Below are 27,008 nucleotides of genomic sequence, written 5' to 3' on the forward strand. Positions count from 1 at the left end.
AGGTAACTTCAGGTATTTGAGTTATGGTGGCACACAGCAATCTAAGCAGGACTGGAGTTCTGTTAGAGCTACTATCTGAAGCTAGGGCACTTCAGAAAAGCAGTTCTGTGAACAAGCATTTGATTGGGATTGCATATGGCTTTTATAACAAAAATGTAATATTAAATAGATTTATCCCACTTTGGAGTATGGGAGCCATCTAAAATTTGCAAGATACAAAATCTGCAAATTTACAGCACAAGTTTCAAGTGCTGTGAAGGCTTTTTCTGTGACTGATCAGGAACCTCTAGAACACAAAGCAGTGAGTTTTACTGAATTTCTATGCTGAGTCTGTGCTGTTACACAAACCAGGTAGTTCCTTTTTATCAAGTGTACATATCAGAACATTAAAGCACAATGTCTGCATAACTTCCTATGCCTCTGATGAAACAAAACAACAACTTCCTGAGATCAATTACATTTTCCTATATGGCATTCTAAGTATCCTCCTCAAAACAAACCCATGTTACTCCTTTTGATGCATATTTGATTTTCTCTATTTCCCCACCATTATTACTAGGCTTTTGAAAATGGTTTTTAATCATGTCCTGCACACTTTCCTCATCATCTTCCATCTCTTTAATTCCTTCCAACAGAATGGTCTTCTTAGAAATCCCACAATAGAGCTATTGAGGAAAGAAAAACAAACTTATTACACATCAGATGTTGCATGTACATCAAAAGGAGCTGAGAGATACTGGAAATAAACATATCTGTGGTCAGGTATGGCTAGGATTATTTATTACATTTTAAGACCTTGAACAGCGGGTTGTATTTCTGTCACTTAAAACAGCAGGAGGACTCCGGTATGCTGCTGAGTTCAATAGGCAATGCACCTGCCTCCTTAACTGGTGTGTCCTACACTCCTTAGTGCATGCACACACTGGATTTGAAGATCTCTATATTTGAAGATTACTCTAGACAGCATTGCTCCATAAAAATCCATGCCAGTACATGATACACACCTGCAAAGAATTCTGTTGCATCTCCTAAACGTGCACACCCTAGTCAATGCTTTAATTATAAAGGCCTGATTACATACAAAATACTGACTTGATTACAATGAATGAATGAATGAATGAAGAAAAATGAACGAGCAAATGCTTCCTAGAATAAGAAGGGTGTCTGCTGTCTTGTTCGTCAAGGCATTCTCACTAGGGATGAACATGACAGTGCTTTGTGACTGGAAAAACATTAATTCAGTATCTGCCTCCTGTCTAGCACAGACATTACGGTAGGTAATACAATTTGATCAAGGAAGGACATGCACATCCTTTTAAAATTATAGCTTTCACACTGCAAAACATAAGATTATAACCAGAGCATCATATTGCAGACTCACACTTGCTACTAAGTTTCACAAAGTGCATGACACAAAAGCTTCTGCAGTCCTCAGAACTGAAAATTCTGCTTGTATCTTGCATTTTCTGTGCATCTGTTCTATTTAGGACTCAATTCTTTTACCTGAAAGTTCTCCAATTTCACATTGGTGTCTGGGGAAACAGGAAGCCTATAGCACGTTCCATTTGAAACAAAAGGATATTCAGTACATCTCACAAAGCTGTTAGTTGCTGTAATGAAGAATCAGAAAACGAGAAGCAAGAGTAACATAATCTAAAATGCATTTTATAAGAGTACCAAAGAACAGACTAATCTTTCTTATATGGATTTAGAAACTAATATATCATAGTACACTTGAAGATTCTTCATATGCATTTTGCAGAAAGTTTACGTGGCACTCCCAAAAAAGCAAGATCATTAAATACCCACAAAATCTAAAGCAGCTGTTCTAAATGGATGTGGCTCCACTGATCTTCAAAGAATTTAATATAGTTGGGCAATCTGAATGCCTGTGTAACTTCATTGTCATGAAAAGAGCTAAAATCAAACACATTTCCATGGTTTTCTTTTTTGCAATGTGCTTAGCAATGCAAGGAAAAAAAAGAGGGTTTTGACAAAGTTAAGAAAGAAATAAAGCTCACAAACTATGTATCAGGTCATAGAATCTTAGAATCAACTAGGTTGGAAAAGACCTTTAAGATTATCAAGTGCAAACTTTACCCCAAGACTGCCAAGACCACTACTTAACCATGTCGCTAAGGGCCCCATCTATATGGGTTTCTGAACACTTCCAGGGAGGGTGATTGCACCACTTCCCTGAGAAGCCTTTCTGTGAAGAAATTTTTCCTAATATCCAACCTTCCCTTGCACAGCTTGAGGCCATCACCTCTTGCCCTATCACTAATTACTTAGGAGAAGAGATCAGCCACCTCCTCACTCAGTCCTCCTTTCAGGTAGTTGTAGAGAGCGATAAGGTCCCCCCTGAACCTTTTCTTCTCCAGACTAAACAACCCCAGTCCTCTCAGCCATTCTTCCTACGACTTGTGCTCCAGACCCTTCACCAGCTTAGTTGTTCTTCTCTGGCCCTGCTCCAGCACCTCAATGTCTTTCTTAAGTGATAAAACACTGCTTTTACAGATGTGTGAGTGAACCCACATATTTTTCCTGATCTGCTTAACTCTCCATGGGAAGAATCTGCTACATTCAGTGGTTAACACAGAATACAGAATAGAATGTAATGCAGAATGGACAGTTTGGCCTCTGCATCTGGCCAACGACATATTACGTACTATACCTCCAGGTCTGAGGAACGTAATAACAGCTGTTCTAGACTGCTTGTCATAGTTCACATTTTCAACTTCTCCTCCTCCCTGTTCAGACTTGCAGAAATTCAGTTCTAATTTGTCTCTCATCCAGTCTTCAGGAATGGATAGTTCAGGTACTTCTGAAACATTAATCTTCTTTCCAGAAATAGTGACATGGAGCTAAAAAAATATTTTTTTGTGCACTTTGTGACTGAAAACATCCAAACCCATAAACATAAAGCTTTTTAATTACTGCAAGTTCCTGTCTTTATAGTTTCATATTTCAGTCGATTACCTTAAATTTGATTCCCATTTCAAGTGTAAAAGGCATCACTCTCATATCTGCTGTTTTATTGTCCAGGTTCACAGTATGTTTACCGATTTCTATCAGTCTCTGGGCAACTAAAGAAAATCACAAGTTTTCAGATATTTAAAGCCTTGTTTAATCACAATAAACCCAAGACTGTTCCCCCATCTCTTAAGCAAAATCTCTTTTTGCATCAATAACAGAGGAATCCCAATATCTATGTCTTCAGAATTATTTTTTTCTGTTAAATCTCACTGGTTATAGGCACCAGGTAAAATATTATACTATCTTTAGAGTGGTATAGAATAGTAAAATCTTTATGCTGTCAAAAGATGCTCTCACTATAACAAATATTAATAGTAGACTTCTCGTATTCAATTTAAAATATCCTTGGATGAAAACCACATTGCTACGAGGTACAGAGAATGCCGACTAGAAACGTTCGAGTTTAGCTGTAAGAAAAGAATTGGACCCTAGCTTTTCTATCCGGAATATATTTGCATGCATAACTGAATTACCCACCACCAAAACAGGCCCAGGCAGAGTGCCTGCAGGCTGCCCAAACAACAAGCATCTCAGCAGGAAGCAGGCAAGTTACAGACTGCACCATCCCTCTGATGTCTCAGATCTACCCATCATCTGCTGTGTTCACTTAACCAACATAACTGCTGTCAGAATAAGGTACTGCCCAGAGTAAAGAAAAAAGGCAAATTCTGCTGTCAGAGCATTCTGAATCATTCTTGACAATACTCTCTGAGGTAGGAACATATTCCCAATTTCAAACACGAAGTATTGTTTGTATTAGCTAAGAGCAGAAATCTGGTAATACAACAAAAACATGCAGAGTACTTGCAAGAATTTTTTTCTGCTGATTGGTGTCATAATAGTGAATGGTTTTCTGTGTATTCTTTCTTTGCCTGTTGTTGATTTTATTTTATTTTTCCAAATGTTTATGTAAATATTTTCCCTTTGGCAACAAAATACATCAGAAACATTAATTTTGTATTTAAATATACATCATACCTTCTTTGTCTTCAAAAGTAAGCAGCACCTGGTTTTCATCCAGTCTGAATGGGATTTTTGTAGTTACACCAAAAACACAGTGAGTATTCATATCTTGATAATTATCCTTCGTGTCTTCCATGTGAGTGAACTTCATTTTCATTTCTGCTACCTCTTTATTAATCTATCATTTTAGAATGAAGATACAAAAAAAACAATTTCTGTAATTTACTGCAGAGCAGAAAAATGAATGGTAGCCTTCCCTTGAAATGCTACACATACTTCATCTTTAAAGTTTAACAGTCAAGCAGATTGAAGTACTGGCTGATAAAACAGATATTACTCTTCTAACTAAACTGACTAGTTGTACTCCTCTGTTCTTGAGTTTTTTTGTCAGTTAGGTGGGATTTCTTTTTTTTCCTTTAACTTTGAGCTTAAAACTGACCTTACAGAATACAAATTCAATTGAAGTCCACAGGGATTGCCAGCTGCAGAAGTAGAATATTTTTGGTATCTGAAATTTGCAAAATGCAAGTATCAGAGTCACTTGTGTTGCCATTTATTTTTGCCTAATTGCATCACTGCTCTATAGAAATGGGAATGGCTAATACAGAGCCTTGCATGTTTCCATCTTACTAAAACAGATAAGAATATCCAAGTATTTCATAACTAGGATAGATTAAAACTGCTCAGGAAAATATTGTTTAGGAAAGGCTGCTTTGATAGGCTTGAGGGAGTTTCAGATAACTCTTTTTTCCCCTTTACATAACTATTTCAAAACAAAACCCTGCATAGAAGAAACATACTGTTTGTGTCAAGATAAAATACCCAGAGCAATTGAAGTATTCCTGCCACCTATCTTCAAAACTAGCATCTTAAGCCTGGAAAAAGAGACGCACTTCCTAAAGATAATTCTAACACTGAGTGTAGGCCCCTGTTCACACCGAATCTCCTTGTAGAGGAGCCTTGCCCTGTCCAGTGACTGTATAGGAAATTTAGGAAGCCGGTCTTAACTGACTAAACTTAGAAACGCAATTCAGAAAGCTAAAGCTGTTATTGTAATGTTGTTATCATCAAACAAGGTAACGCTTGGCTGGAGTTGCAAACTCTGAACAAACAAATGATCACAGTTTTCATTTTACAGTAAGTTCTACAAAATATTTGGGTTTGTTCCAATTCGGAATTAAAGCAGGTTTTTAAAAGCTGAAATTTCCACAAGAGAAGTTTCAATTTCTGAACACTTTGAAATCTGCAGCAGTTTCATCAAAAGACACTTTGGATCCTGAATTTAAATCTATTTAGTATCACTAATATTTATCTGGCTGCAAATTGAATTATTTCTTATGTGAAGCAACATGAGAGAGACTGTAACTGAGTGAAGCTCAATATAGGCTAAAATTAGTTCTACAGTTGCCATATAATGGACTTATTCCCTTTCTTCCATCCTCTTGGCCAAGAAATATAACTTGAGAGTACCTGAAAATTACTAATATTATGTGTATTTTTTATTTCAGTGTCTTCCATTGAATAATTTTCTGCTTGTCTTCATTCCTCTCATGTTTTCAGTATCCCACATACTTGTATTTGTTTCCATATCCTTAGCCTGCTTCACATTATCTTGCCAGGTGAAATAAGATAAAACTTCGAACTATACTGTATACTGAAATCAGTAGAGATTCAAATGACAAACAACTGGTCCCAATGGTCTAGAACTGACAAAATAAAAATGTGCCCTTCCAAAAGACAAATGATGAAGTATTTCAAACCTTACCTGACTATACCGTGAAAGCATTAAACTACATTCTGCAAGGTCTTCTTCGAGCTTTTCAATCTCTCTCTTCAGCTCAGCGTTTTCTTGGTTTAGTACATAAAGTTCTCTCTAAATCCCAGAAAGTATTAAATGCAAAATTAAAACACACAAAAGACAAAATCATATTTCAACAAAATCTGTAGACATTAAAAACTGTTTTAACTTTTCATTATTCTACATGACAGCCATGCACAATACATTTTTGGCATAGCTTTATTATCTGCAAGGTAAATTCGGTAACCAAGGAACAGTTTCAGTCAAAGCAAATTATAGTAAGAGGGTTTTTGAAAGGAGGCATTCGTGTTTCCAAGCCCATATAGCGTACCATAAATTGCACAGTGCTTTCCATAGTTACGTCAGTTCCTTATATGTGCAAGGTCAGAGCCTATGTCAATACACAAACTTTTTTTTTTTCTTGTATCACCTGTAATCTGAGGAAGCATTACACCCTTTTCTGAAAAGTTTAGCTGGTAAGGACAGTTTCTGACACACTGCTACTGTCCCTTCTTTATACTTCTTCAGTGAGAAAGAGAATACCTCTTCTACCTCATCTGCTACATACTTCCTCCACACCGGTCAGTCCTAAATGGGCATAAAGACCATATAACTAAATCCACTATTTCCTGGACAGGGAGCACAACAGAACGAGAAGAAAACACAGCAGATGTAGTCAGCTCCAGCCATCCATGATCAGAAGGTGGCTCCTTTAAATTAAATAACCACTTGAAACAGCTAGACCAGTTTCCTTCAGCTGAAGATAAAGTAAAACAAAAACCAGATGGTGATAATGACTTCTCCTGGGTTTAAAATTCAAACATTTATGACTGGAGAAACAAAACCAACTTTCAGAAAAATCTCATGCCAACCTGAATGTTCTTAACCTATTAATTATATTTTAATAACTTGTAATGTTAAAGCCTTAATTTTTAATCAGTGATTTACAGGGCAAAGCAAGTTTCACTGAAACCACCTCTTTGACAGCCCATGGAAACTCACCCTATTACTCTACCAAAGACTGTACATGGCACATTGAGGCAATGAACCAATCAATTATTTCTAGAACCAATGAGTCTCGAAGAGCCTTCTTCAAAGAGGTTCTGGCTCTTGCTCACCTCACTGTCACTTAAGAAATGCTAATCCCCTGGGCACTGTGACTTCTGGGAGTTGACAAAGGCGTGGAATCAACCCATTCAATTTTACCTGCATCACACAAAACTGAAACTCATCTTTGAAGACTGATTTTGTCAGTCTTCATCTTCTATACAAAACAGGTCTCAGTTTTGCCTTACCTCTTCCGACCTTGCCATAAGACTTACTTTATCTCATTGGTTCTTCATCTGCCACTGAAAAACTATACGTAGAACATTCTAGTCAATTTGCAAACCAGTAAAGAAGTTTAAACTGAAAAGGCAGTATTACTCCTATTTTCTCTAATCAACACCTCCTTCATAACTCCCCAGATATAAACAGCTATGAGTAAGCCTTCTCCATACCTCATGGGTGTCCCTAGACATAATAGCTTCCTTATGCTGTTTCTCTTGTAAATTCTTTAATTTTGTCAGTCCATCCTCTGCTTTAACATACTCTTCCATTGCACTTGATTTACAGAGAAGAAGGACAGCTTTTGCTTTTTCAGCTTCTTCAACTCTTTGCTGGATAGTAAAAAGAAAAAGATTTTTAATTTTTTCTTTATTCTACAGGAACAAACAAAACCTTAAGTAAGACCTTTATATATTATATATATATTTTTATATAACATTTTGGATACATATTTTCTTAGACTTATAAGTGTAGCTACCAGTGAGATTAACACCAGCATGTCCCGTTGAAGAATAGAGCACAAGTTAGACAAACATGTCATAATCAGGGGAAACTTGATTTGGTTTTAGAAGGATGAACTAAAGGACTTCCAAGTATCTTTCAGCTAATTTCCACAATTCTCTTTGCTTTATAGAACTTGCCTTCCATTTCTTCAGTTCTTCTTCAAGTCTTTCCATCTCATCTTCTGATGAGTTGAAAGGGTCAGTGGGTGCCATAGTCTGGAGAAAAAAGAAAAGGCACACACTGGTTTTCCCCTCCGTTAGGCAATAATGGAAACACAAAAAAATTCAAATGAGTGCTCAAAATAAAAATAAAAATAAAAAAAAATAAAATAAAATAAAATAAAATAAAATAAAATAAAATAAAATAAAATAAAATAAAAGCCTCTGCTGTTGGATGAAGCATTTTGCCAAGGTAGTTTCCAATGTATGTCCATTAATAAAAGTCCAAGGTATTTTGCCTGTGTGCCTGTTTGCTGTTTTTCTCCCATTATGCAGATGAGATATGTGGCGAGTCAAACATTTTGAGGGACTCGTTATATTTTGTAATTAAATCTTCCCATAATCTGCATGCCACAGGATAACGTATACCACATCATTTTTTTTAAATGCATTCAGACACTTAGATCAAATCACTGAACTACTTTAATGGCTGGATAGGACAAAAATCTAAGAAAATAAATCGTTGTTTGCTAAGTATCTAACTGAAAATATTCATGAGCTAATATTTTGATAAATAATACAAGCAAGTTGTCTCTATATTCTTCCACAGGGAACTAAGCCCCTCAGACCCACAAATGTCTATCCATATGCTTTCTCAGCAGCTCCTCTAAGAGAACATATAAAGAACAGACAGGCCTAATGAGAAAAAAATTTCAAAACTGGATGCTTCCAAGCTCAGGGAGATTGGACTATAAAAGGTAACACCAAGCAGAAGGAAGGTGATAAAAGAAGCATTTCAAATATAAGTACTTCAGGGCAGAAGTTCACAAGCACAGGAAAACTACAACTGGATAAAGACAAAGAAGAAAGAAAATCTCTTCTGTTTTGTTTCTATGGCTGCAATATTCTGCAGAAAAGAAAAAAATCCAAAGAGACCTGTTGAAACAATTCCTCCCTTTCACTTAAAATTACATAAAACTTGAATGTGAACCATGAAATTTAGGGATGGAAAAGGTCTAAATTAGATAATCTTGCCAATTCTCTTGGTAATACTTGGTATTTCCTAAACACAATAATTTTTTCCACTACTTTGTCCAATTTCAAGTGCCTGTTAAGCAACAGGGAAATCCCCATCTGTGTATAACTTAAAACTGGAAAAAAAAATAATTCCTTTGCTCAAGGAAGCAAGTGCAGGAAAGTAGAAGGATGTACATCTGGAAGGTGATAAGTAAGGATGCCTAGTTTTTACTGAAAAAATGGTCTAACACAACAGTTTTCACCCCAAAGAAGGGGGCGGGGGGGGAACAACAAAGGGGGAACAATGCAAGAAATCCCAGAGAAAGCTCCACTGAAATTACTTGCCACACTGTGGGAACTGAATTAAGTGAGGCATCAGGAAAAAGGAAATTCCCCTAAGAAACAGATGCAAATGAGCAAGGCAGGACAGGCAAACTCTACCAGAATCTCCAATGCAGGCACTTTGAAACTGGACTCTCCATATGGACACAGGAGGTGGAATAAGAAATGTCTGAAGTGGAAGGTGAGACATGCAGAAGCACTGTCCTAGTGGTGGTAGCACAAACCTTCATTCAAAGATACTATTGTCAAATACAGTGTTTTTTTTCCAGGCAACACATCAGGAAATACTTACAAAGCCATTATCTTTTAAAGATAGTGGGGGACTTGTAAAATCCATTGAAACCTGAGGAAACAGGAAAAAAACCTACATCATAGTGTACATTGGCTTTTTCTTATTTCCACCACCCCCCCATAGCATAATGGAATACCAGAAAGGGATAACCAGAAGCTGTGTTGAGCTAAAAGAATTTTTAAATGTAAATATTTGTATCGTTTTATAGGCAAAAGTCATGTATGTTTGCTATTTGAAGCCTCCTCCCTTACGTAGCACAAAAGTCAGAGATGTGAGGAATTCTGCATAGCACAACTTACTTTTTCTGTGCTGAAACACATATGTACCTTTACAGAATCATAAAAACACAGAATGATTTTGGTTGGAAGGAACCTTAAAGATCATCCAGTTCCAAACCCCTGCCACAGGCTGGACACCTTCCGCTACAGCAGGTTGCTCAAATCCCCGTGCAACCTGGCCTTGAACATTTACCTACTCACTCCAGGTTTCACTTCAGGAAAGTGAAATAGCCTAATTGTAAAACACCTCCACCTGACTTCTCCATGGCTAACCCAGTCGACAGCTAAGACACCCGTCTCGGCTGTGCCAGCCCGCTTTGTCTTGTGGTCCGGGGGATCAAAAGTGCGGCTCACGGCCGCACTACAAGCTCCCCAGCCCGGCAGCCCCCCAACCTCCCCGGCCGACACCATGGCGCATGTCACGGCCACTCCCTCCGGCGCAGGGAGGCTGCAGGGAAGGCCTCACCAGCCCGAGCGCCTCCAAGAGCCCGAGGCTCGCTGCCTCGGGAGGGCGGACACCAACAGGCACCCGAAGGGAGGGAGGGAGGCAGGCGGGCTCCCCACGCCGGGCGGAGGACGGGAGCCGTTGCTCACCCAACTTACAGCTGCCGCAAGGCCCAGCGGAGGCAGCCGGCCGCGCTGCGACGCGCACTCCTCGCACGGCAGCCCGCAGCTCGGAGCAGGCGTCCACAACAACCCCTCCGGTCCCCTGCCGAGACCTTTGCCTCTGCCGCACGCTTTCGCTTTCGCTTTCCTGTTAGCGGAGGAGGGACTGGCGGGTCCACCCCTAGGCCACACTGACGGGACGGCGAGGGTGTGCACGACCCCGGGTCCCAGCGGGCAACGCCGCCCCTCTTCCTTGGAATACCACGGCGGAGAGTGATGCCTTCCCCCACCGCCGCCAAAGCAGTGCCTGAATCTCTCCTGTTTAAGTCTTAACCCATTACCCCTTGTCCTATCACTACAGTGCCTGATGAAGAGCCCTTCTCCAGCATCCCTATAGGCCCCCTTCAGATACTGGAAGGCTGCTATGAGGTCTCCACGCAGCCTTCCTTCTCTTCTCCAGGCTGAACAACCCCAACTTTTTTAGCCTGTCTTCATATGGGAGGTGCTCCAGTCCCGTGATCATCCTCGTGGCCCTCCTCTGGCCTTGTTCCAACAGTTCCGTGCACTTTTTATGTTGAGGACACCAGAACTGCACACGATACTCCAAGTGAGGTCTCACGAGAGCAGAATAAAGGGGCAGGATCACCTCCTTCGACCTGCTGGTCACGCTCTTTTTGATGCAGCCCAGGATACGGTTGGCTTTCTGGGCTGCAAGCACGCACTGAAGCTGGCTCATGTTCAGTTTCTCATCGACCAACACCCCCAAGTCCTTCTCTGCAGGGCTGCTCTGAATCTCTTCTCCTCCCAACCTGTAGCTGTGCCTGGGATTGCTCCAGTCCAGGTGTAGGACCTTGAAAAGGGCATAAGTACAGAAAAGGCAGGGAGAAGGTGGGCTGGGAAAGGAAACTCATGTCCGTGTCTTCAGGGAGGTCACAAAGGCTCCATGTTGGCTGTCACTGTCCTTTGGTTTTGCCCCCTTTTCACCCATTTCTTAACTTGGCTGGAAAATTCTGGTTTGGCCTCTGGATTTTTTTCTGTGAAATAACCAATAATTGGCATCCTCAATCTGATTCTGGTGAATTTGTTTCATTTTCTTATTTGTTTTAAACCATATCCTCTGGCATTATGTGTTTGTATCTTAAGGACTAGGTCTTCCTTCTTTGCTGGGCAGTGACAAAAGGCATACACAATTCTGTGACAGAAGGACCATTTGCTGATAGAGATGCTGCATTCAAAAAGTAATTTATGGAAGAACTCTGGAAAACCATGTGGCCGTGGTGGCCATGTGGCCACCTGGAGCCAGGTGCCACCCCGGGGCAGCAGCAGCCCACCACGTCTTGGAATAACCTGCCACCTAGGGTAAGGGGGGTGAGGTGGGACACGGGGCAGTGGGTGGCAGCCATCACTCATCAAGTAAAGGGATCCATCCTCCTTCCTAGAAGAGCATGATTGGTTTATAAACTCTTCAGTATTTAGGTTCATAAAAATGATCCATGGTAGATGCACCTAGAATTGGGCAACAAAGTCATTGCTGGGAAGTCTATAGGCAACACCAACTTTATTCTGCAGTAAGTATTTAAGGTCTTGAGTTTTTTTCAAGTCTTTTGTCTGACCTAAGTGTGTGCTCAGTGAGTTGGATTGGAGTACCAATGTGGCAACTACCTCCTTTACCCCCCTCACAAAAAAAAAAACCCATCTTTGAACAGATCAGTTCCCAGATCTGTGGCCACAACTGCTAATGCCAGCACAGGGAAAGAAGGGGAGGAGAGCTTTATCATGCATGTGAGTCAGTTTAGAGAAGTCATGAAATGTGTACTGGTGTGAGGTGATTTATGGTTGCAGTGTTAGCCAGTGGGCACTCACTTTCTAAAAAGATTTCAGGAAAGAGGTGCCTTGAGAAAAACAAAAAACCCAAAACAAACCAGCAAAACAACCCCAGACAAAACCACTATGATTTCCATGACGATCAGTTTGAAGAAGAGAAAGCACTGATTCCCCATTGCAGGGGAGGGCAAAAGGCTTTAGTTACTGGATGATTTTGGTTAGTAGGGAGAGGGGCTGGAGGTCTGCAGAGCCCCAAGGCTCTGGGCACTGGGGCTGGGCACTCCCAGGGTGCTGGGGAATGCTGGGGGTGGGTGTGAGCACTGGGCAGTGGGGCTGGGAGTTGCCTGGGTATATAGGGTGCTGGGAACTCAGCATGTGGTGGGGATTTGGGCTTTATTTTGGCCACGGGGATCCCTAAAGCACCCCCAGAGCATCCTGGGGATACCCCTAGAGAAACCCTGGAGCACCTCCAGAGCACCCAATGGACCCAGCCAGAGCTGCTCATGCATCACAATAACCATGGGGACATGGGGACCACAGGGGTGGCTGATTCTGGAACACCCTTTATTCAGGTGTGTGAGGCCACCGAACCCCACAGAACCCTTCACCAGAGGCACCAGGAGACTACAGCTGCCCCGCAGAACACAAGTTATCCAACCGTATCCTGGGCTGCATCAAAAGGAACGTGACCAGCAGGTCAAAGGAGGTGATCCTGCCCCTCTACTCTGCTCTCATGAAACTTCACTTGGAATACTGTGTGCAGTTCTGGTGTCCTCAACATAAGAAGGAGATGGAACTGTTGGAACAAGTCCAGAGGAGGGCCACGAGGATGATCAGGGGACTGGAGCACCTCCCGTATGAAGACAGGCTGAGAAAGACAGTGCTGTTCAGCCTGGAGAAGAGAAGGCTGCGTGGAGACCTCATAGCAGCCTTCCAGTATCTGAAGGGGGCCTATAGGGATGCTGGGGAGGGACTCTTGATCAGGGACTGTAGTGATAGGACAAGGGGTAACGGGTTCAAAGTTAAATGGGGGAAGTTTAGATTGGATATAAGGAGGAAGTTTGTTACTGTAAGGGTAGTAAGGCACTGGAATGGGTTGCTCAAAAACGTTGTGAATGCTCCATCCCTTGCCATCTTCAAGGCCGGGTTGGACAGAGCTTTGGGTGACATGGTTTAGTGCAAGGTGTCCCTGCCTATGGCAGGGGGGTTGGAACTAGACAATCTTAAGGTCCTTTCCAGCCCTAACTATTCTATGATTCTGTGATTGTTCTTCATGTAGGTAGCTAAAGAGTCTCTTAGAAATCCCTTGAGAGCTGGTATGACTCACTTTGTCATGCAGATTATGTTGCTAGGACAGACTGGACTTCTCCCCATGCAAGCTGTCAAATGGCAGGTATAAAGCTGCACTTCAGCATGGGTGCATGAAAGGAAAGTGCCCCACAGTATCTTCCACTAATAGCTCTTGGAATCAGGAGCACGCAATGCACCCTGGATTATGGCCAGCCATTCAGACACAGCTGACTGAATTCAAGACTCATTATCTGTTTAAATACTTATAATAGGTGCATTACAGTTATAAACAAAATTTGGGCAATGTCTGTGTCCTAGGCCAAGAATAATAAAGCATATTGCTTTCAGGTTTCCTTTAAAACTAAGCTGACTAATCTCTTAAATGTTACCCTCAGAAATGCAAACAGGCTTGTACTCATTGGCCGAAGTATTTTGTATGGTTAACAGTCAATCAGCACTGAATGTTAAAGAAATTAATCCTCAAAAATTCAAAATACACCAAATAGTTGGAGAAAGAGTACAAGCTGACTTTGTTGCTTTGCAGATGTGGACTCCAGCTTTCAAAGAAAAGCAGGAGGAGCTGTATAGCAGCAAGGCGTTGCAGTGAAATTGGTTGGGCTCTGCATGCAGACCTGAGAAGGCCTGTGCAAAAGCAGCTAGATCAAAGTTTTCAGAGCTTTTGCTTTCATTGGCTATACAAAGGTGATCTTGGATTGCTCCCTGCTTGGACTGCAGTCACTTTGTGCCACAGAATTCAGGGGGAGTTTTACTCATGGGGTAATTATTATGGCAGTTTCAAATGTCCTTATCTGCTTTTTAAGATAAATGGATGACTTTATTATTATTTTCTGCCTTGACAATGGATAGCTATGTTTACTATTGCTTTATAAACACAAAGTTGGTTACTAATGAGATGAGTAAAAGGGAGAGGTTTAGCTGGAGTAGCCAGGGAGGAGGAGGTGATTATGTTATGACCTAAGCACATTAGATTTTAGATTTAAATGTCAGAGTGGCAGGCTGTCCTCCAGTAACCATGGTCATGTTGGGAAGTCACTGCTGATCTGCAAGAGCTGTATTTCTCTAAACTCCAGGGAATGCAGCAACGCCAATCTGTTTACATGGCCTGCTTTGGGATTTGAGCTGAACAGTGTGTTTGTGTTTGTTTGGTGAAGGAAATTTATTGGAGATGCTGACCTGGGCCAAGTTCCCCAACTGAAGTGGAGTTGATTTGGAGTTCATACGTTAATTGATTTCTATGCATTGTGAATTTATAGTATTAACTTCATATGAGTAAGAGTAAAGGGAAGAGCATTGATTTCAGAACTCTGAAGAGTCTAGCTAAAGGGGAACATCAAGGAGTAAAATATAATGTAGAATACAAGAAGTTTTAAAACTCTTTGGATTTTTCTGAGCAGTCTGCGCTGTTACCAAACTTGTTCTTCAGAAGTCTGAAAAACTCTTGATAAGCTTAGAAATCTGAACCAGAAACTTAAAAAGAAAATCATGATGCTTCTGGCAGCATAGAGTTAGGACTCATCTCCAGCAGGAAATACTATGATTAAGCTGGAAGGTTTGCAGCCATAAGCTTGCCGTTTATTGGTACTAAACCAATTTGACCATACTTGAGCTTCTGGACAGTAACTGTTAAGAATTTTATTGGCATTAGCTTCAGAGGTAAAGTATTTTGGTTCTTTTATAGTTAGAACAGATCTAAAGAGGGAAGTTGATAGAATTTAGGTGCTTATGGATCTGCTCATGTGTTCTGTCCACACATTATCACACAAATGCGTTCCTTATTAAGAAAGGTACTATAATTATTCCTGTTTACCAATGCTTTTTTTCCTGTGTTCTTTGAGAAGTTTTCACGCATTCTACGAGAGAGAAGAAAGACCCCAAATTCCAGAGCAACCAGTATCATGTGGTCAGAACACTATATCAGCAGCTGGGAGAAGTGGGCTTGACCTCTCTTTAGTAAACGCAGATCTCCCAATCCTTTGCACTTTGCCCAGCACCTAAAGGGAATGATGATCGATGTACCACCTCCCATCTTTAACGATCCCTACTAAGCTACTGGGAAAAAAACCACCAAACTACAAACCCCAGCAAAACAGAAACTTCATCTCTCTATCCTTGGTGCAATGCCAGGCCCTGGAGAGGAGCAGATCTGAACCTTACAGTTACTGTATTCTTAGTAACTGTAGATGACGGGCAATGCACCGACTTCTAAGCAGCATCGAAAATCACCATGATGATAGTTCTGGATCTCACTGCTGATATACCAAAGTCTGTAGCTCGTCAGACCTTGATGTCAAAGAGATATCCAGAACACATGGATGGTGGTGTCTCCAAAGAAGCTGTCCTGTTTGCCCTTCATTTCCCTGTGCTACTGTATCCAGAGTGTTTGTGCAACCATGTGGCAATCCATACTGGGAGATGACCCATCTTAAAAATGAACACTGAACAAAGCTGGTTTTAGCTGGCTGCTTTCTCAAATCCAGTCCATCCTGTGGTCAGAGAAGAGTGTGCCATTCCAGGAGGGGGTGGTCTGCAGCAGGGTCAGTAGGCTCAGCAGGGGTGAATAACAGCTAATATCAGTAGTGCTGCCAGCATGGCATGGCTTAAAGCACTCTTCAAAATACAGCCTCATTGTCTGATGTGGTATAAGGTGCTTCAGCATCATGAGGGGGCTCCATGTGTTGTTTCAAGGAGCCTATGTTTTAGGCATCTCAAGACATAGTCCTTTTTTCAGTCTTTTTTCCCTGCAAGGCAGGAGATAAAAATATACCTGATGATAACATTCAGCACCTTTAGATGTCAAATATCTACCTCTTATAAATGCACAAATCCACTTTCAACACAAGCAAAATTACAAAAATAAATATACCAATCTACATTATTTACAGGAAGGATCCTGAAGTATGTCCAGCAGGACTTGGGAATGTTTCAGCTTCCCTAAGACATGTATCCCAGAACAGAGAGCTATGAGGCAATGCAGTGGTTTAGTAAATAGTCCCAGCACGACCGCTAGAAAGCAAACAATGAAGAAGAAATCATCCAAGATGCACGTTGTTAGGCTTGAATCACATTCCAGTTCTTCGGCTATAAATCACTGCATGTTAATTAAATACTTCTTCCAAATAACAGCGTTAGTGTTTCAGTGAGAATTACTGGTTTATATTGGCAGAACAAATTCAAGTGGGTGGGCCATTTTACATGCAGAAGACGTAAATGAGAGGGAAAGGAGAATAGGAGAGGGGCTAGAGGAGATGTGCCTATCAACAGTATCATTCCATGCTTTTATTTTATTTGATGAATGAATAGAAATTTATTGCTCATATTCCTTAGGAATAAAAAAACCTTTGCCTCTGAAAATCCCAGATGTGTCCCAGGGTAAGCAGTGGCCATAACACAGACTGCAACAGAGGGCAAAATGTTTCTTTGGTCTGTCTCTGCCCTGAACAGCAGATTCTGAAATTGTACGTATGAAAAAAAAAAAATAAATTAAAAAATGATCTTTTATGTATCTTGCCAGACTTTGTAGTCATCAGGATTCTGAATGAACACTCTATCAAGATCACCTTTTGGGGAATGTTTAAATAAGTGCCTTAGTCTCTGGAAATACTTTTTGAAAGAGATTGTGAGATTTCCACCTTTTTTCTTAATTTCCAAATTTTATTTAATACATGCCATTCTTCAGGAAAGCAACACCTCTTGACTGTAAAGCAGATAAGGTCCTGTATTAAATAGAAAGCCATGGTATAGCTGAGATAAATTAAAAAGTAAATGTGTGTAAATTAAAATATGAGAATTGCTTATGTAGAGGATATGTCTGTAAAGTAATCCCAGTATTATATAGCTTTGGCCTTGGCATATTACTGGAAAAACTCAGAACTCTAAATAGTGAAGGAGGACCACTTTGCCTGGAAAATTGTTAATGAAAATTGAATGTATTAGATTTAGTTTATTAACACCACTGTTTTGTCAACTCAGTCCCCAATTCAGACAAACCCTAGCTTTCATAAATTATGTTTTGACATTCTAAGTTTTACCTTCTGTAAGCTTTAACAAACCTAACAGGGAAAATTGTTGAGAAAGTAAAAATGAAAAGTTCACATTTTTAGAGAACTCAACTTCTTTTCCCAGCTTCTACCTCCATCCTTCAGTCTTTTGGCAGAGCACAAGTTGCAGAATGCTGAATAGACTGCATGCAGATATTTGCATGTAATTTGATTTCTTTTGCCTCTTTGTTGTTGAAACACGCAGTGTGAAGCCAAGGATTGACTCATGGCTGTCTCTTACTCTTCTGTGGAAATCCCACTTCCTTCTCCAAGAGACATTTCCACAGACAGGCCCTCCATGATTTCAATATAAGACTTCATGGGTTGGTTTTCTGTATTTCTTTTCCCTTTTTCTTTTTCTTTTTTTCTTTTTTTTTCTCTTTTTTTTTTTCTTTTCTTTTTCTGATACTTTGGTTTAGCTCTGTCAAGTCATTATGGTTGCATGTTAGATCAATATCTAAAATATCTAAATGACAGCTAAAGGCAGCCTTAAAATACAGTATTTTTATTATCTCACCAAGAAAATTGACCAACAATTTTAGGGAGGAGAAAACTGTTAACACATTTGGGTAAAAACCAGTCACGGCAAGTGAGAAAATATACTGAAAGAGCTCCAATATTTTGAAAAAGAAACCATTCAATTTTTCATTTCAGACATTTTTGAATAGCGATTTTGCACAGTTAAATTGTTTTAAAACCTGAAATGAATAATAAGTATTCAAAATAAAAAACTTGATCCAAAATCAGTCTGATTCACTAAAAAATCACTTTCTATTTTGAAATAACAGACAACTTTATTCTTTTTTATGTTTTTTTCTTTGTGTTTGGCCAGCAAATAGAAAATTCATGGGTTTTATTTCTTTACTTGGATCTCTGCACAGATATTTCTCAGTAATTACCTTTCCCAGCATGAGTGTGTAGGCACTAATGGTCTTACATCCAAGTATGGGATATTCAACATTCAGTAGTTTCGGTAAGATTTGTATCATCCCAGCTTTTGGGGAATCATGATTCATTCGCTCTACAGCTGCATTACAGTGCTCTAAATTTGGGATATTGATTTTTTTTATTTGATGCATCTGTTAATATTCAGTGAGGACAGTTCCTGGAATGACAGCTGCAGTCCTTCTGCTTAAACTGCCAGCTTTCTGGCTCTTCAAATACCCTGCTAAATTTGGACTGAGATTCCTTTAAGATACCTGGAGCTGTTCTGCAAACAACAGAGTATCAGAACGCACACTTATTTTGCCTGTATTGAAGTACGTGTATGAAAAAAAAAAAAAAAGGAAAGCTTGAGTAGCAAGAAGTAAACAAAAATTAGCCTAGTTTTCATTGGGATGATCCATTGTGGCAATGCTATCAAGGACAGTCTTTGATTATTTTTCCTCCTTCAGACTGAAATTGCATACTTAAAGATACTGAATTTTAGACTTCTGATATCGTCTTGCTTTTGGCTTAGACACAGGTCACAGTTTTGTCACTTGAGATAGTGCAAAGGTTTTCTGAAGTTGTGTACTCATGTGTCTGCACCTCAAAGTGCAGAAATCTGTATCACAGTAGGCACTTTCTGTAGTACTATTTAAAGATTCCTTTCACTGAGAAAAGAAATCTTTCTGACTTACTTGTTTGTTAGATCTGCAAGAATCCCCTTTTACCTTTTCTTCTTCAAGTGACAAAAAATTCTGATTTTCCATTTACAGTCCCATTGTGACATTTTTTTCTACTGTGTCCAGAGTGGTATTTAGCAATATTTACTGTTGGTTCTCTCTTAGCAAGACAAATACGAAATGAATATCAGTTGTAATGCTGCTGAAACCTCAGAATGACTAAGAATGTTTAACAGCAATTAGCTGGGTTACTATTGCCCATTTTTTACACGTTGTATATGATATAGGTTTAAAAGAACTATCGCTTATAGACATATCTGTGCAATTGAATTAATCTTTTCTGAAAGGGATTGCTTTGCCAATTTGAATTTTTATTTAGGAAGGAGTTATTGTAATGGTATGCTGGATGGCCCAAAACTGGGAGCTGGCATACTAAAAGCATGGAAAATTAAAAAAAAAAAAAAACCTATAAAAATGAAATTTGATCACAGTCTGCCAAGTATGTGAAAAAAGTAAAAAGCAATTTTCATAACCATGTAAAGAGGAGTAATTCAAGACCACAGTCATATAAAAATAACTTAATGGAGAGAGATGTTACTATAGAATAGGATAGACCTTTTTCTTTCATAGTGAGGAAGATGACAAATAAAATATACCTTAAAAAAAATGTAAAGCAAGGAGAATACCAACTCCGTAAAAACACATGTGCATCAAAATAATCTGGGAAGGCGACAGTGGCTCACAGCCATAGGAAATAAATAAACATATAAAACACAGAACAATTAGGAGAGGAAAGTGTGATGTTATCCACAGCAAATAAATGACTCAGTAGTATCGTGTGTCAGACTGCAAAAGCTGGGGATTGCTTCTTTTCACAGGTCTAGATTGCGAGCAGGTTATTCCTTTAGTGAAGATGCTGACGGTGATTGTCAGTGACTACCTAGAGGAAAGACTCCAACTGTTGCCATTTTGGAAGCAGCAGGTATAATCTATACCATTATAAAACTATTTCCAGCCAACTTGTGCAACTGGGCATTTCCAGGTTTACAAAGCGATGCCAAGAATATTAGTTAGCACCATACAGGATGGTGTAATCATGGTATTGCATGCATAAGGCAGTGATCAGAGGCACCAGTTTGTTTCTCTTGAGATCACAGGATATGAGCTGTGCCCACACATATAAGCAAATCCACATCCTAACTCTTCACAGAAGATTAGAAAATGGGTGACAGAGGTCTAATACATCATGCTAAACGAAATGAGACAGAAGAAAAGCTGATAAAATACTGAGTCACCATGGCATTAGGAAAAGACAGAAAATTGATTTCCTCAGAAGTTGAAGCAGGAGGGAGGAGAGAAAATAAATGTGCAGTGGAGTAGGAAATGAGTGTTGCAGACATAAAGGGACATCTTGAGCAATGACTGCTCAGACTAATCCTCTGAGTATGCTATCACCATATTCATCAATTTGGGTTTTCAGAAAAGAATTTAGCATAATACTGCAAAGCTGATTAACGTGTAAGGTTAGCTTTTGTGGAACTGGAGGTACTGCCCTTGAGATGACAAAGGTGACTGCAAGACCAACCACAGATTCTGCCACTACCATGGCAGCATCTAGGATGGGAAGCTAACATTTGGTTTATCAAGGACATCCCCGTGGAAGATCCCTGTATTCAATTACAAAATCTGATGTATGGTACAAAATGAGGAGTGAGATAATAACAAAGCAAAATAAAAGTAATGGAGAATCACAGAATTGTAGAACACCAGGTTAGAAGGGACCTCAAGGATCCTCTGGTCAAACCATTCTAGGCCAAGCATGACCTAGACTACACATCCCAGCGCCCTGTCTAGCTGAATCTTACGTGTACCAAACACTGGGGAGTCCACCAGTTCCCCAGGGAGATCATTCCAATGGCTGAATGTTCTCAGTGTGAAAAATTTTCCTGTTGTGTCTAGTCTGAATCTCTCCAGAAGTAATCTGTGCCCATTATCCCATATCTTTTCTATGTGGCCACTTGTAAAAAGAGAGTCTCCATCTTCTTTTTAGCCACCCTTTAAGTACTGGAACATGGTGATAAGATCTCCCTTGAGCTTTCTTTTCTCAAGGCTGAACAAACCCAGCTCTCTCAGCCTTTCCTCATACAGCAGGAGGAAAGCTCTCCTCATAGAGGGAGATTTCTCTCCTCATAGAGGGAGAAATTGAGTGAAGTGGTATATAGTGGCTGATGGCTCTTGAAAATAGAAAAGTGCAGAATGCTGAAGCTGCCCAGATGAGTTATGCGGTTTGACTCCAGAGCTATCAGAAGGAGTGCTAGCGCCCAGAGAGCCTGGTGACAGGCTTCCTGGCACATCATGGCGAGTGCTTCCTTCTGAAGATTCCCTACATGCCTCTCTTGGGGTATGAAAATAGTTTTTAAACTCTAAGATGTTATGAGCTGGACAAATGAATGGAATTTAAAGTAAAACAGGTGAAAAACAGTGGGCATGCTGTGAAAGCCCATTGGAGTCTCACTTAATGGAAAGGCTCTTAATTTGCATGCTTAAACTACACACTCAGAGATAAGATAGTGTGAATGTCTGTGCTATGTTATATGCCACTGAAATAATTACAATTATAGAAGACTAAAACAAGCCTTTATGAATGCTTAGTCACTTTAATTGTAAGGAAAAATAATTAAAGTGGTAAAGATTTCTACTCAATAGTCTGTCAATTTTGCAACAACTTGTGCAATACCTTACCAAAAATGTAATATGAGTTTTTACTGTGCTCTTTAATTTAGTTATTAGTTCATTCTGTCTACTTGGTGTATTTTAACAGTTGCCAGGACAAGGGTCATTCTTGCAGTTCCACAAAACTCACGTTGTCACATAATTAGTATAGATGCATAAACCGTCAGAGAGGAAAAGCATTTTTTCCTTTCTGTAGAAATAATTATTCACTGGAGCTTAATAACTGTCCTTTGTTGGCATAAGTATTTATCTCTACTGTTTCACACATGGGAGGATTTCTTAGAATTAGCCATTTTTTTAAAGCATATAAGCTTACAGGAGCTTGTGCCAGTCAGCAGTCCATAGCTGTTTTGAGGCAACTCTCTCTTGGTGTTTCCCTTTAAAGCTGCTCCACTTTGGCTAGAAAATCAAATACGCCGTCTATCCAAGGGGATGAGAAAAGCATTATTCTATGAACACTGGAAGAAAAAGGCCTGGGTCATGTTTTTTAATCCACTGGCTGTTTGTTACCCACTATTCAGAGAACAAAACTCAAGATTCTAAGGACCTAAATTCTGTACATCTGACTCTTTGCATAAATTAATTGTGCAATTGAATTTTAATATTTCTACAAACACCTCCGAAATTCTTGGATTTTGCTTTGCAATGGCTAAAGTTGCAAGTTATTTTTCCTTTTAGGAGTTTCTTGGCAATCTTTGGAGCCAGTTTGTCTTGGCATCCCCCTACCATATTCCCACCTTTCAGTATCATACTCTAAAAACTGTGTTTACAACATTTTGTGTTGTGTTTAATGTATTTATGTCGTTTTAAAATGTAACCATAGAAGAACATCTGTGAGACACTTGTAAATTTTGTATCTGTATGTATTTTTAATTTTGATAGGTTCAATTATTTAGGACTCTATTTCAATAGAGGACTTCAACTGACAAATATTTTAACTTGGCAAATGCCCAGATTTTTTATAAGTGAATCCATTATACTCTTCTAACATCTGCTCTTAATAATCCCGAATGTTTTTGGTTTGTTCTACTTTTATATGAAGTTTTCTATTTATTATTTTTTTACCTAAAGTTCCATCACACAGATTGGTTGATTCTTATCTCATTGATGTTGCTGATAAAAATGGGCCCTGCTTCCAGTGAGAAATTAGACTATAAGACAAAGGGGAGTCAGTTTTAAAATATTTAATTCTAAGACAAAATACCTTCTAAAGATTAACTTAACACTGTGACAATAAATAATATAATCATTGGCCAAATAAGTTCTCACATTATAAAATTCCTCTAAAATTGCATCATCTGGAACACACAGGGGACAGGAAAAGTTAGGAAATTTCATCAGAAATTCCTTCTGCCTTCCCTTCAAGTACAACAAATGTGTGACAATTTAGAAAACCTGTTTCATAAATTTTTCAGGAAGTATCTCATTAGTCCAAAGCATAAATGTAAGAGTTTCATCAACTTGTTTCTACATCTCTGTAACACTTTTCACCTTTCACTGAAACAGAAAGCATACACGCAAGACAGATTAGAAAAGAAGGTTCATATACTCAGGCCTATCAAATCTCCATTGGTTTCCTTCATTTTTAAAGCATTTTCATACTTAAAGCATCTTCTAGTCAAATGCATTTTAAATGAAACAGGTATTTTAAAATCCTGTTCTGTTCTTTTTAAAGGAAATTTCACTAAGAGCAAATGCCAAACTAATTTTTTGTAAACCAAAATATTGTCTGGAATATATATGACATAACGGTGAGCTATCTGACACTGTGGAGTCTTTTGCTGGAGTACTGTTTAATTTTGGCATGACACTTCAAGAAGGATGCAGGCCACCTGGAAAGAGTACGGAGGAGAGGAACAAGAACCATTAAGAGTCTAGAAAATGTAACCTACAGGAAAGATGAAAAGAACAGACTGTTTATTTTTAAAGAGAGACCTGAAGCAAGATGCAACAGTTTAACATAACTTTCCTGCTACTAAGAGGCGGTAAATAAGCCATTATTTTGGTCTGCTGAAGCAGAAAGAAGAAAAAGGCTGAAGCTGCAGCAGGAAACATTTTAGTTAATGCAAGATGTTTTGGTTAAGGAAGGTAGTTAAAATGTTATAAAGTCAAGCACCAAGAGGCTGTGGAATTGCCATCACTGCAGGTTCATACAAACAGTCTACACAAGTATCTGCCAGAAGTACTTTAGGTGCAATTATTTCTGCCATATGTCATACGTTTGGGATCTAATTTTTCTTAAACTCTCCACGGAGGTCCTGGGGTGTGGGACAATTCTTCATCTTGTTCTTTGACAATTCATTTCATTGGGAATAAAACAACCAAATAAACAAACAAAGAAAAGGTTTAAATACAAGGAAAATTGTTTAAAATGAGATCAAAAACAAGATAGCACTGGAATTGGCCTTCTTTCAAAGAACACCAGTTCCAAGCTTCTCCTCAAATGTCATCTCAAATTAGGTTTGGTGTTCTGTCTGTTTGGCTATTCTAAAACTTTTCTGGACTCCTGGGTTAAAAATGTTTTCTTCTTTTCAGCCTAAATGTAACTCTGTACAGGATGGGATGGGATGGGATAACATAGGATGGGATAAGATAGAATGGGATGGTATTGTTTTTGGCGAGCTTTTTCCTTTCTGTAGGTTAAACAGCCCTTCTATTCTCTGGTTTCCCACAATGTAAATTCAGCTAGTGGTGTCATATTAGAATCATAGAATAGTTAGGACTGGAAAGGACCTTAAGATCATCCAGTTCCAACTCACCTGCCATGCGCAGGGACACCTCACACTAAACCATGTCACCCAAGGCTCTGTCCAGCCTGGCCTTGAGCACCACCAGGGATGGAGCATTCACAGCTTCCCTGGACAACCCATTCCAGTGCCTCACCACCCTCATATTAAAGAACTTCCTCCTTGTATCTAATCTGAACTTCCCGTGTCTAAGTTTGAAACCACTACCCCATGTTCTACCACTACAGTCCCTCATTAAGAGTCCCTCCGCAGCATCCTTATAGGCCCCCTTCCCCGCTCTCACATCAGCTATTTTAGTTTTTTTCTCATTAGAAAAACTTAGATATTCTTTCACTACCTCTTTCCAGCACTCCTTTTTTGTTACACTTCCCACCAAGTAACTTTTTGAATGAGATTACAGTTTCTTGCAAAAAACCTCCAAATGAAAGGCCTTCTCCTGCATGCTTTTACATTTAAATAGACCATTCTTGATATCGTTCTGAAAGGTATAAACAATATGATTGTAATATAGTCTATTATCACTGATAGTAATACATGAATCTTAGGCTATGAAAACTATAAATATTTTCATTGGTTTCATTCACTTATAAATAGAAGAATAATGAAAATTTAGGTGCTTAATGTTTAAATTAATGCAAAGGAGATTCGTGAACCACATACATTACTGTTGTTATCATCCATCCTTGGCTTATCTATTAAGCTACTGGACTGTTTTTTCTCTCTGCTATTGAAATTAGTGTTACATCGCTGTGGGTTTCACACCATGGTTTGGGAACTACTAAGATAGGCGCTCATTTTGAATGATGGTCAAAGCCACAGGACAGCTTTCAAACAGCATTTCTTAACATAGATATGTATGCAACAAGTTGAGGAAAGCCCTTCCCTCCAGTTTATGTAAGATTTTTCCGGGATATATTTAAATATGGAAAAACTTGGAAGAAACTTCAGAAAATGCTGTCAGATGAATGTCTCGAAGTGCCTGTGTACAGCTGTGGAATACCTTCTTGTTGGTGAGAGGTTCTGCCTGGATTTGCAGATGAAAACTTTCCAGCTCACTTGGGAGGCAGATGTGTAGGTCTGAATGTTACTTTATTGTAACTTCAAGCTTCTCAGGCTTACCCATACGCTTAGTCTGGCGCATTCATCTAATGTTAATGCTACACAACAGCAAACATTTCGTTGTTTCCTGAAGTATCAAAATTGACCATATCCAATTACACTTCACTATAAAACGTGTGCTGAACACTGCAGAGCTTTTGTTACTGTCCAACAAAGATGCAGTTAATTAATTTGAGGAATTGTTTAGAGGAGATGATGATAGACATCTGAATCCTGAGTTCAAGACTAGATGACGACTTGTGATGCCTTACAGCCTCAGTTGTTCTGTGCTTCATAAGCCATTGTATGTCTTTGGACATATTAACAGCCAACCTTCTTCCTCCAAGGAGGTACACATTTGTTCAAACATTAGACCTTGTATACATTAAGAGATGTTCTCAGATACTGCCATGATTAGATCTTTTTGCTATTTTATGTCCTTTACTTATCAAGCTGCTTTTTCTAACAGAGGCCTTTCACCATTAACAGTTAACTTCAGCAAAATAATATTTTTTATTCATTGTTGCATGAGTGTCTTTCTCAAGAATTTCAGTATGCTTGTCTATTACAAATCATCTCCAAGTTGGTACACACTCCTTGCTCTTTATGAGTTAGTCACTATAAAGACATTTTTGTGATCTTCTGGGATTGGCACCCTCCTACCGGAGAATGGAACAATTCCCTTTGGCATAGATACCTCTCTCTGATGTTAAGATCATTAGAATATCAACTCATGTTACAATATCATCCAGTGGGATTTACATGGAATGTCAGAGAGGAAAGTTGCCCTGTGCAGAGAAGGGCATTCACATCAGACTTCTTTCAGAAGAAGTAATTTTAGCATCGGTCTAAGAGGATTCTAATTCTACTGATTCATCTGAATAAGTAATTTGTCTTCTTAGTTTACCGGTCAACAATATTGCTGTTGAAACTTTCCTTTGGTTTCCATTCCTTCTCTCATGCCTGTTTATTGTTTTTAGGTTCCCAAAAGATATGAATACGTCACAGCTTCAAAGCAGCAAAGGCTGAGTGCCAGTCTCCTTCAGCTAATACAAAATGAATGTTCCAGGGCAACACACTCAGCACTGTCTCCTTCGTTCACCACTACTCCAAAAGTTTATACTGCCATCTTCACAACTCATCCCAGATAACCTCAGATACATGCCTTGGATGTCAACGTTTAAAAAGCAACAGACTTTGACCAATATGCTTTCAGAGAATGAAGCTGAATTAACTTGGACTTTTATCTATTGGGCATTAAAGCAGAAAACATATGAATATAGCACCAACCCTCAAATCTAGAAAGAATAATCAGAGTAGGGCTCCTGCCT

General features: G+C 39.4%; 1 protein-coding gene and 1 long non-coding RNA gene across 4 annotated transcripts; one reads left to right on the forward strand and one right to left on the reverse strand.

The window, feature by feature from the left end:
* NMI (N-myc and STAT interactor) lies at positions 1-10,462 on the reverse strand. Of its 3 annotated transcripts, XM_061363741.1 has the most exons (9): positions 10,318-10,462; positions 9,437-9,487; positions 7,297-7,842; positions 5,765-5,872; positions 4,015-4,177; positions 2,980-3,086; positions 2,675-2,864; positions 1,504-1,610; positions 1-665 (listed from the first exon to the last, which is right to left on the reverse strand). In XM_061363741.1, the coding sequence occupies exons 3-9, from the start codon at positions 7,393-7,395 to the stop codon at positions 477-479; spliced, it is 963 nt and encodes a 320-aa protein (XP_061219725.1). In that variant the 5' UTR covers positions 7,396-7,842; positions 9,437-9,487; positions 10,318-10,462; the 3' UTR covers positions 1-476. The 3 variants fall into 3 exon arrangements, with proteins under 3 accessions (XP_061219725.1, XP_061219727.1, XP_061219726.1); XM_061363743.1 differs by lacking the exon at positions 5,765-5,872; XM_061363742.1 differs by lacking the exon at positions 10,318-10,462 and having other exon boundaries at positions 9,437-9,508.
* On the forward strand, positions 638-26,790 carry LOC133217912 (uncharacterized). The gene is made up of 3 exons (XR_009727001.1): positions 638-762; positions 19,978-20,081; positions 26,658-26,790. It is a non-coding gene; the product is annotated as an uncharacterized LOC133217912 (long non-coding RNA).
* Positions 26,791-27,008: the final 218 nt, after the last annotated feature.

This window comes from Neopsephotus bourkii, unplaced genomic scaffold (genome assembly GCF_033783945.1).
Source record: "Neopsephotus bourkii isolate Nb327-2 ecotype Australia unplaced genomic scaffold, CSIRO-AGI_Nbou_v1 NB_1181, whole genome shotgun sequence".
In the NCBI taxonomy this organism is placed as follows: domain Eukaryota; kingdom Metazoa; phylum Chordata; class Aves; order Psittaciformes; family Psittacidae; genus Neopsephotus; species Neopsephotus bourkii.

Excerpts from the sequence above, each read along its gene's own strand:
- NMI (XM_061363741.1), bottom strand. The coding sequence starts at position 7,395 with ATGGAAGAGTATGTTAAAGCAGAGGATGGACTGACAAAATTAAAGAAT. Across the intron at positions 4,178-5,764 it reads TGCTTTCACGGTATAGTCAG|ATTAATAAAGAGGTAGCAGA; the intron begins GTAAGGTTTGAA and ends CTAAAATGATAG. Across the intron at positions 3,087-4,014 it reads TACTTTTGAAGACAAAGAAG|TTGCCCAGAGACTGATAGAA; the intron begins GTATGATGTATA and ends GATTTTCTTTAG.